The sequence below is a fragment of the Brienomyrus brachyistius genome, chromosome 8 (genome assembly GCF_023856365.1).
Source record: "Brienomyrus brachyistius isolate T26 chromosome 8, BBRACH_0.4, whole genome shotgun sequence".
Lineage (NCBI taxonomy): Eukaryota > Metazoa > Chordata > Actinopteri > Osteoglossiformes > Mormyridae > Brienomyrus > Brienomyrus brachyistius.
In genome coordinates this window covers 15,638,874-15,650,182 of record NC_064540.1, presented here as the reverse complement: position 1 = coordinate 15,650,182, position 11,309 = coordinate 15,638,874, and the positions used below count along the sequence as shown (strand labels likewise).

The window sequence follows — 11,309 nt, the reverse complement described above, 5'->3', positions numbered from 1 at the left end:
AGACAGACAGATAAGACAGAGACAGATAAGACAGAGACAGATAAGACAGAGACAGATAGATCAGACAGACAGATCAGACAGATAAGACAGACAGACAGATCAGACAGACAGATCAGACCAGACAAATCAGACAGACACACAGACAGATGAGATAGGCAGATCAGACAGACAGATAAGACAGACAGATGAGACAGACAGATGAGACAGACAGATGAGATAGACAGATCAGACAGACAGATAAGACAGACAGACAGATGAGATAGACAGATAAGACAGATCAGACAGACAGATAAGACAGACAGATGAGATAGACAGATCAGACAGACAGATCAGACAGACAGATAGCTCTAACTGGGGGACCCACATAAAAACTATGTAGTTCATTAACCTGTGAGCCATCTGCCCATTATCTTCATTGAAGCTGCCCAATCTAATGCATCCCCTCCCTCGCAATGGATCTGCTTCATTCCATTAGGCAATTCAAGCATGACAGTGGAGGTGTTTGATTTGAAGATGGCATTGTTTACAGCAAAGACTGGGGCTGTTTGTGGATCCAGATATTAAGATTAAAAATGCACGTTTGTATTTATTTAGCCACAGCACCATAGACGACTCCCTCGACTGGAGGGCATGTATCAGTTAGGAGACGTGGAAGGGCAGGCGAACAGAGAACCGCAAACCACGAGACACGAGCGAAGTGTTCCTGAGTATGTCATCCCCTTACGTGCATCATCAAAAAACAATAAAGTTGCTAATGAACACAACAAACACAAGTGCTTATTACCACAGGGATGTAGAGCAGGAGCTAACCGGACTCCACAATCACAAACCACAAAAATCTTACTTTACATCTCTAATTTCAAGCATAAATTATTCATCAAAACCATCAAAATGAGTACTTTCATTTATAAAAAAAAACAAAGTTAATGATTAATAATTCATGTTTTTTTTCTTGATTCTAGTTATTAGGCTACAAAGAAAATAGGAAATCAAACTTATATTGTGTACAGTGTTTTCATAATAAGCTAAAAAGTGAAATGTATTCAAATAGACCCATTCATTTAAGTGTAACAGAGTATGACAGGCCTACATATTTTGCAGATGTGCTTAACGCAATCATAGCTAATTTATACCCTTTCATGTGTACAGTACTGTGCAAAAGTCTGAGGCAGTCACAGAAAATTGTTTAAATGATTTTCATGTTGATGTAAAACTATGATATTATGCCTGTCAAAGTGTGTCAGCTTAGCCACTTCAGAACATCTCCTAAAGTCACCCCAGTGCTTACAGCAACCATCCAGTACAGATTTTTTTTTTTTCAAATTGACTACTAGCAACTTCATATTGCTAATCGATGTCTTATTGACTTTTTAAAACTAGTTTCATTGATGAACTAAATGAGCGGGTGGTGAAATGTATCAAACAGGGCTGAGGTGACCCTGAGTGGAGGTCTGGGAACTGAAGCGCTGTTCATCTAGCCGTCCAAGAAGATATCAGTAACGTTTTGGGGAACAGGAGAAATCCTTGTTAGTTTTTATTTTACTCATAATTTGCACATGTTCTATTATTAAATGGCATTCTCGTTCTGAGAAAATGTACACTTACTACCCAGATAAATAACTTGAAACATTTCCCATTACTACTGTATACCTAAGGCTTTTGCGCGTCACTGTATGTTCACACGTAACGTACTTCTGCTCCTACCCAATACTCTTTATACTATCAACAGGCCTTTGCGTCACGCGGGAGGCTTATCTAATTAACGAACACCGGTAACAGATTTCATTTACTTGTCCAAAGGGAGCCTTACAGCTTGAGTTGTGTTGTTTTTTCCTACAGACCTTCTCCTGAAAACTGTAGCACACATGTCGTTAAGATGCACACCCTGTGCAGTTTATTTGCGTGAAACATCAAGCATTCTGTGGTTATAATCAGAAGAAATTAGCCTAAACCATGCATCTACCCATCCATCCATTTTAATAACACAAACAGTCAGGCTGCAAGACGGTGCATCTGCTCACAGTGAGTCTCGCAGCAATAACGCGAGGGCATTTCTTTGGAGTCTTGAAGGACCCCAGCGAACACTTTCATGTTCAATGAGCGCAGTAAGTGCTGCCGCTTTTCGCTGTGCACGTGCACTCGCGCATTTAGCGCTTTCAAGTTACATCTAACGCCAGGGATCATCCAAGTGCAGGAGGGAGGCGAAAAGACCCCCTCGACAGTGATATTTCAAAGCATGCATCCCTGCGCGGAGGTCAGGAGGCGCATCGTATGGGAGAAACGTCACTGGCTGGGGAGGGTGGGTCACTGTATCATCTGGACCTACTGGTCATTCTTCCCGGACTGGAAACCAGTCACGATCGCGAGCTGTCGGTCTCCTCATAGGGAAGTCCTCTCAGGTAAAGTACACCGCTTCTTTTTAAAAGGATTCAGTGTCACAGAGCAGGACGTCGCGTAAGCCGTCATCGCTCCCGGTCTTTAGCGAGCGGCGGCGTCTGTGCCTTTCCTACCTGCTCAGTAGTTGTAGGCTAACTGTTAAGCCGAGTCCACTTTTATGTGGATCGTCGTAATAATAAACATAAATTGATTTAACGACTTATTTCACCACCACCACAGTATCTAATGGCAGCCAAAAATTCAGGAAAAAGGGACGAAATGGGAAGCGATATGATGAGACGTGAAGAGCAAAGCGCTTTTAATGAAGCTGGTAAGTTGTCTCTGAGTATGACATCATTCTGACAGATACATGCATAATGCTCGTATACAGCCCGCAAATGTGCCCCCAACCCTGCGAAATGCTTTAAACAGAGAACAGCTCTGTGTGCTTCGCCCGTCACCTGCAGCGAGAAACAAAGCCCTTGTTTGTTCTAAACGCATTTACCTTGTGGTGGAAGCTGGTCACAGTTTTAATAACCACTTGGTTTTGCTTCACCTTGCGACAGTTTTCAGTCTATGATGCACGTTTGCTAAAAGTCCTGAAAGCCAGTTCCCTCCAAAATGTCCTGGACGGAGGACTGGCGTCAAAATACTGGACAAAATCAACCGAAGCCTTTTCATCTCCCAGTCTGGGCAGGCAGCACACCGCTGCCTGCCCATTTCCTGTTGCTCCTGATGGGATCGCATTGTTTTCTGAGGTTTCGGTGAGATCCTAGACACCAAACTCAAATATTGTTGATAATGAATCAAATTCCCTGGCAGAGATTCAATGCAAAACAATGGATTATACAAGCAGGGATCAGGGTTATATGGCAGAAAGATTATGGTTGGCTTTTTAAACCAACTTTAACTGCACATGACTTGCATGTGATATAGAAAAAAAGAAAACGTGACGATGTGCTGTTTGCGGTGCGATTAAGGGGCTCGCGCCGGTGGGCTTCAGACGCACCTCCGTGGTTAAACATGGAGGTTAATTACAGTGCAGCGGTTCAAAGGTGGCGCTGCATGATATCAGATGTATAAAAGCAGCATGAAAGCTGCGGCTTTAATAAACATCGACTGTCGTGGGTTTGTACGCCTTCCGGATGGCCTCGGGGTGAAAGTGCATTAAACAGCCTACCTTTGGGAACAGGACCAGGGGACATTTACTGGGCCGGGGGGGTTGGATGCTCAGGCCGAAGTCGGGAGTAAAAAAAAAAGTTAAAGACAGCGCAACTTTACCTATGAGTCTTCGCATCAATCCTAGTTTACAAACAGGCAAAAAAGATGATAATACAACAATAAATGTGGTTAGCGCGGAGAAATGTCCTGCTTTAGCGTAGGATGTGAAACTTTTTTATTTCTTTTTATCACTGCAATTCTGGGTTTTGCGATTTATATGCCGCCCGCAAACAGACCCTTTGTAAACGGTCTCTGACCCCCTACGCACACGTTCATTTTCTCATCTTTCAGCCCTGGTCATCCCCAGGCTCCCCGCGCCTTATAAACATTTTTAAATCTCCCCCGAGCGTTTTTAAAAGACTTTGAAGCAGGATCAAAGCGTTTTCCTCATCAGCCCTCTCACTTCATTAGACAGGGTGTTTTTGATATTTACTATTCCTTTAAAGAAAGGGAAAGTGGCATGGTAAGGGAAACAAAACACTGCAAATCTATGCGAAGGTGCGCACGTATGTTTCCCTCAGCGGCAATAGGGCTCAGAGAGCCGCTGCGTACTGCGACGCTCAGCCGGTTACGCGCATCGCCATCCGTCCCCTTCAGGCGCAGGTAAACACCACAATTACCCCATAAAGAAATAGTTTCTCAGACGAAGTGATTTCTCCTTTCCTGTACACGTCTCTCGGATATGTGGGAAGACGCAAAACAATGGCAGATGACGAAATAATTGCTGATTCGGGCAACGTCCTGGGCCTTCGGGTACAAAACATACCCCCCTTTATAAATCGCCTTGTGTTCCAACTGCTTTTTTTAATTAGCAAGTTTGATTACCAGCCCATACAGCCCTGAGATTGCCCGCACTTTTCTTCCCCGCTACGCTAACAGCGTTTATTCCTATTAAACGTAGTACGCCAAGCATGTTCTACAAGTTAATAAATCATAAGACATTAAATGTTAAATAAAACGCAGGAAAGTGCAGTAAATAATTAATTTGGGATAGGTGCGGGGAAAAAATAAACAGGGTAGCGCAGTCACATAATAACGATTCATTAATAGTTAGTATTCAAATCTGTCCATGGAAGGTGGATTTATTATTGATCCGCTTCTCTGAACCATTTAAATCCCAGAAGAGAGACTGGGGAACGACCTGTTTCTGAGCTCTCATGCAATGGAAATTCTGGGAATTTGGGTAGGATACCATTTCTGGGGGCAGCCGACGGGAGGCAAAAGCTAAGATTTATTTTCAGTTCCTGTTGCGTAAAAACAGCCCCCAGATTAATTATGCATTTCCCCACCTGCACCTCTCTTCTTCGGAGAAAAAAACCTAAACAACGGAAAAGGGCAGAGTGTGTTCCTGGAGGATGACTAAATGAATGCGTAGATAAATGTTTTAAGCTAAAATCGACGCCTTTATATTACCAGTCTGATTTTTTTGGATTATTATAATAGACCTCTGTGTACCTTTTCTTCTGCAGGGATTGTTGGCTAATATAGCTATATAGTTAAAATATCGGTACTTATAAACACTGGGTCCAAAACTAATGCAGCAGAGCTATCACTGAAGCCTGAACCAGTAACCTCCACATTCCAAGATTACACCCTTAATCACTGCGCCCCCTGCTGTCCAGACAGCATACCTGCCATATGAGAATATGGGGCTTGATTGTCTCACAGAGGGATAGATAGCCTAGAAACTTTATTAATCATGAAGGAAATTTAGGAGGATATGACAAGATGCCATGGCTGTACATTGATGAAGCAAACATGAAAATGAAGACAGACAGAGCCCAGTATCAGCGCGATGACAGCAGATGAACAACAGAGAGGTTCAGGGGAGACGGCAGAATCCAAATAAGACTCACCAATCAATAATCTCCCCCATAAGGGTGACCCCTTCACACCTCTCCCTTCAGTAAAATATTTCCACGAGGTCTTGGTGTTAATGGAACGGGTGTATGGACAATTTCGACTATATGTGCATTTTTTCCTTAAGTTTAATTAAAAAAAATATTTAATCTCTTTAATAATTCAAGACACCATGACTCGGAAATGATGACCCGCATGTACTGTTTTGTCCTTTGTTGGAAAGGCACTGTTATAAAGCATTATATTCAGATACTGCTTTGTGTATAGATATCTTCCCATATTATGCCAGCTAATTTTCTGTAATCAGTACTGTTTTTAAGCACGTTTTTTCAAGTCTGCATTGAAGGCCTGTCCATTCACTGTTTCCTCATGTATATTGTGGTCCCATATAGTCACCATCTATCAGAACTCTTTTCATAATCAGACAATTTAATGAAAAACAACTGGAATTTTGTAAGTGAACATGAAACTTTCCCCACACATATAGTAAGGTATGGCGAAACTGAAATTCTGTGGAGCTATAAAACATTAATTAAACACTTTCAGCTATGAAGCAATGCCATGATTAAATTAAACTGTAAAAAGACAAATATGCCGAAGATGTGAAGAAATGGGTGGATAAGATTTTTAGGGGATCATGAATCTCTCTCTAAAAAAGTTCACGAATCTTCACTAGCTGTCGCTCAAACTTGTACTGTACATTTTTAATTATTATTATTATTATTTTGTAGAGAGTGAACCCTCAGCTAGGGCAGAAGGAGTGCTGAGGGCAGAACCGGCCAGAGGAGGCCGGGCACTAGGCAGCCCCACCAGTGAGACTCTCGCTGTAATAGGCGCCGGATCCTGCGATTGCCGGGCGTCTGGCCGGCGTGCCGAGTCCCAGAGCTCGCTGTGCACCACGGACCGCTACAGCAGCAGCTGCTCCTCCATGGACGCCCTCTCCGGCCGCCAGTCTGACCCTGGAGGTGGGTGAGCGCTTTAGAAAACTGGCTGCGGGGGGAGACGCCGTAACGTCATGCTGTTCATCGCAGCACTTAATGCATGGTTACGTCATCACCCCGCCTTTTGAAGATTCTTCCTGAAATATGAATCTTTCTAGTCTTTTTTTTTTTATTATTGATATACAGAACCCCCCGCCCCCAGCTGGCTTTAGCGGTTTCAGTTATTTGCGACTTGGCTGTGAACAATTAAACAGAAATACATATTTTTTGAGTTTGCAGAAAGATTGCAGCAACTGGCAGAGGAGGCCAAAAAACAATATTTATGTTACATAATATCTGTTAGTGTAAGTGCTGCTCTAACTTTAATAGGCCTATTGAGAGCCTCACCCTTACTCTCCTGTTAGCTGTGGGGGGGGCGGGTCTCACCCTTACTCTCCTGTTAGCTGTGGGGGGGGGGCGGGTCTCACCCTTACTCTCCTGTTAGCTGTGGGGGGGGGGGGGGGTCTCACCCTTACTCTCCTGTTAGCTGTGGGGGGGGGGGTCTCACCCTTACTCTCCTGTTAGCTGTGGGGGGTCTCACCCTTACTCTCCTGTTAGCTGTGGGGGGGTCTCACCCTTACTCTCCTGTTAGCTGTGGGGGGGGGGTCTCACCCTTACTCTCCTGTTAGCTGTGGGGGGGGGGTTCTCACCCTTACTCTCCTGTTAGCTGTGGGGGGGGGTCTCACCCTTACTCTCCTGTTAGCTGTGGGGGGGTCTCACCCTTACTCTCCTGTTAGCTGTGGGGGGGGTCTCACCCTTACTCTCCTGTTAGCTGTCTCTGTGACTGTCCAATCTCACGTTTCTCGCAGTAACTTTTAAACGTTTCGGTGCCAGTAATTTTCAATTTTTAATGAAAAAAAAACAAAACGTAGCGCTCACAGCCCGTACAGGCCTACAGTAGTAGCTTTGCATATACAGGGGCATAATTTAGATGGTTTGTATATTATGTATTATATATATTTGACTTTGTGTCGAATGAGCAGTCGCTAGAGGAGCCCGAATGAGGCACATTACCTGCCTTGTGAGGGAGCGTCAGTTACGGCACTATGGTCATATGGTGCGTTTCCCTGAGGGTGATCTGGCTCGCGGGGTCCTCTGTGCTGAGGACCTAACTGGCTGGACCAGGCCAAGGGGACGCCCACGTAACACCTGGCTGCGGCAGATAGGTCTTTTCTGGAGGGTGGGACTGGACCGTGTGTCTGCCTGGGGGGTCGCTGGCCAGGATCTCTGCATCAGCACATTGCCCCCCAACCTGATATATTATATAAAAATATATTAAATTAAATTAAATTAAATTATGCCCCTGTATATTATATAAAAAAGTCTAGATAGGTAATGACATGCAAAGTACAGTTTGTTTAGATATCTTTAATAAATAGATATTTTATGTTATTGTTCAGGCTAGCAGGCTGTTATGGCTTGATTCTTGGGGGGGGGGGGGAGGGGGCAAGTATCATTGACGAATCTGGAGGTGCAGTCCGCGGCCGGCTGAGTCATACTGCAAGCCGTCCACCACAGAGCATCTTAAAGGCCAATGCTAAATGATTAGGTTTGCAGACAGCTTCCTTGGTGCTCTATGTATTAGGAAGCGAAAGGTGATTTCCTAAATTATGCATGTGTTAAGAAATGCCCGAGGAGAAAACGGATGCTTTTAAAAGACAGGCGATAGAGACGGACTGCGGAGAAGCAGCCCCACGTGGGCCGTCTGGGCGTCAGCGGTGAGCAGAATTCCCTTCAAGAGACTGAGATTCTCAGACACAGACAATCCTAAAACTCCTACTTTATATTTTTATAAGAAAAAGTATTCTTGTGAAAATTTTGACAGCTAAAAACATGTACTGCTTCTGTTTTGTGTAGTAAATTATATATCTTTATAGCTTTTGTGGAAATACGATCACTTCTTCACAAAACTGTATTCCTGGCCTGTGTTTCACAATTTATAGCACACTGACATAGATCTGTTTGAAGGACACATGCTTAATCGGGAATTTGGCTCGCTGCACATTTTTTAAATGCTATTTTGTCTGCAAGTTTCCAATTTATTGGTGTGTAACCGGAGCTTAAAGCTGTCCAGTAAAGAAGAGAAACATAGTATATCGGCAATTATCGCCATCCGTCCAAGTGCCCCCACAAGAGGACATCTGGAGGTTTACAGTCGCCCCGCGGGCCATTCCTAAAGCATGCCGCCTGCAAGGCCAGGTGGGGGCCTCTTTGTCATTGCTGTTTAACTTTAACCGCACGCGCTCAGTCCAGCCCACATGGCGGCAGCATCCCAAACGGGGTGTAAAAAGTTAAAAGTGCCCCCCTTGCCTCCTGGGACAGTTTGTTGACCGGATTCCAGGAAGCCCACATGTCAAGGTACTTGATTTCCGCTCTGAGGGCTCTGTTTAATCTGCTGCCTGCAGGCCTTTTAAGAATGTGTTTAGCTGAGAGGGCTTAACTAGGTTAGTGTAACCGCTATGTGCTGTAGTGTTCCTGCCTGTTCCCCGCTAACCACCCTTCTCTGTCTCCATCCTCAGACGACTGTGCTTCCGTTATCCTGACCTGCCTCTTCTGCAGGTTCTCCGAGCTCCTGCTCATGCTACCGCCGCTCTGCGAGGCTGCACTGAGCCATCGCTTCTCCGCCTCGGCCCAACAGCCGCCCGCTACCAACGACGACATTGGCTGCGGCCTGGAGTTCGACTGCAGCGCGCTGGAGGTGTGTCTGGAGGCGGGCGAGTGCCTGGAGCTGGCCATGGAGATCTCTGAGATCTGCTACCGCTGATCCGCTAAAGGTGCAGGGGGAAGGGGTTTGGGCACGTCGGTTATGATGGGTGCATGTCCTGCATTACCCAGAGAGGGCAAGCGTTCTCCACAGAGCCACCGCAGAGCGATCCCTGAAGACGTATAGATGGGGATGTGTGCTTCCGGACCGTGGGACTCGAGTTTCCATGCATGAGTCATCAGCGACGCATCATTTGATCTGTGCCGCTCTCCTCTGGGCATCCAGCACAGTCGATGGCTGCCCTGGACACCAGGATATCACTTCTGCCTGAAGAGGAACGGCTGCATCAGAAGCTTACTGGAGAATTGGAAGAGATTTATGACTTCAAAGAACAATAATGGACACCTGCCCAACACGCTGGATGTAATATTGATCCGGAAATCCTGAGAAGCCCCTGACGTCACTCCTTTCAGTGGGATACGAACCCAAACAGCTTAAGTACATACCTGTCTGTTTATATGTATTGGAATGCCTATGTTGACCCTACGGCTCCCCCGGTGGACCATCAGCTGCATTGCATGAACTGTCTTTGTCACCCTACAGCCAACACCCCCAGTCCCCCCTCCCCCACCCGCCTGGTCTTAAAGGCACAGCGCAGTCACATAATGATATACTCCTCTACTCCAGAGAAGCTGTTCTGAATGCGGAGGACTCGCAGTCGTCATCGCTGGACCACTGCCTCTGTCGACAGGCCCTCTGTAAATTGAAGTCATAAAGGACATTCATCCTTGAAGGACCCATTGACCTATGACCTCTCTGTCCTTCTAGAATGTTCTTATAAGCTGACTGTCTGCACGACTGTCGCTCGTCACATAAGAAGACAGACGGAGAAGAGGGCGAATTAATTGCGGGAATTATGTAAATTGTGGACGACACTGAAAGATATTTATGTTCCGCTGATATGTTGGACTTGCGGAATGTGCACAAAATATACTGTATTAGGGAGAAATGTGATTGTACTAGCTTAGCTACTTGTAAACAATAATCATATATGCAGACTCAATGGCATCTTGGTTCTAAAAAAGAGCACTGAACCGTTCAACGTGAAAGATAGTGGGAAGTAGAGATTTGCCTCTAGCTCTGACTGCGATGCCACAGATGTGAAGGATTTGCGGAGGGACAGCATAATTACCCCAGTAATGCAAATTCAACCACAGTGTAGTGGAGAGTTCAAGGCCATTTAAAGACAGACAGACACAGACACAGATTCGGTATGATGCTCGTCTTCAGACCCTTATCAGCATTTTATTAAGTTCATTTTCTTCTTTGCGCCATGGGTTCCCAAACCAAATATAATGGAAAAGGCCAGAGAATCGGCTAGTTTGCCCATCAAAGAATGATACTGGTCTGTATGTTTTGATGTCTAAAAAGCCAGTGTAATCAGCACAGGCAGTTTGAGAGCAGCAAACAGCACAGTCATCCAGCTGTGGAAATTGTACCCAGCAAGGAAGCCAGCCATTGTAATTGTTTATTTGTTTATCTGCATCCATCTTCCCTGCTTTCCCGTACGTCGCGTACTCGTTCTCACATCATTAGGGTTTTTTCGGTTCTTTGAAATTGCCCACCGCTGACGTGCGGCGTGATACATCGTGGCATAATCCCCGTGCTCCCTGTAGGGGTGGGGGCGGCATTTTACGCACGTGAGCCTGCTTTTTGCCCCCGGGGGGCTCCTGACTGACACCGTGCCATATTATCCTGCGCCCACCTTCCTGCTAATGCATTACTGCATGAGCGGCCACCTCATTCACTCCGGAAACTTCTGCAAGGCGTGGGGCCCTCAGCATGGCTGGCAGTCTGTTCGCTGCGGAGTCGCAGGAGCTGCCCGGGTTGAAGATTCATAACAGCTGTTAAATTCCACCCAAACGCCGCTTGTTTCCCCACCGAGACTTTAAAGGAAAAGACGGAAACATATAAATGGTCTCTGTGACTCGCGTCAGAAAGTCAGGGGTTGGGTGTCGCTCGTTTTCTACCTCATGTAGAAAAGGGCTCTGGGGGGTCCTGGGGGGTACTATGAGGTATGAGCGATACGGGGCGGCCTTTTGGCTGATGCCGTGCAAACAGACTGCACAGTTGAATGGGGCGAGACTGGGAACATGGCGTCGGGTCAT

At 45.7% G+C, this 11,309-nt stretch overlaps 1 protein-coding gene and 1 long non-coding RNA gene across 2 annotated transcripts; both read left to right on the top strand.

The window, feature by feature from the left end:
- The first annotated feature begins 2,299 nt into the window (after positions 1 to 2,299).
- Positions 2,300 to 6,355, top strand: LOC125747841 (uncharacterized). Its single transcript, XR_007399383.1, has 3 exons — positions 2,300 to 2,399; positions 2,617 to 2,707; positions 6,189 to 6,355. It is a non-coding gene; the product is annotated as an uncharacterized LOC125747841 (long non-coding RNA).
- Positions 6,356 to 6,362: 7 nt separating this feature from the next.
- mdfic2 (MyoD family inhibitor domain containing 2) lies at positions 6,363 to 10,248 on the top strand. Its single transcript, XM_049023364.1, has 2 exons — positions 6,363 to 6,422; positions 8,957 to 10,248. Exons 1-2 carry the CDS (start codon positions 6,386 to 6,388, stop codon positions 9,199 to 9,201), a joined length of 282 nt encoding a protein of 93 aa, XP_048879321.1. The 5' UTR covers positions 6,363 to 6,385; the 3' UTR covers positions 9,202 to 10,248.
- Positions 10,249 to 11,309: the final 1,061 nt, after the last annotated feature.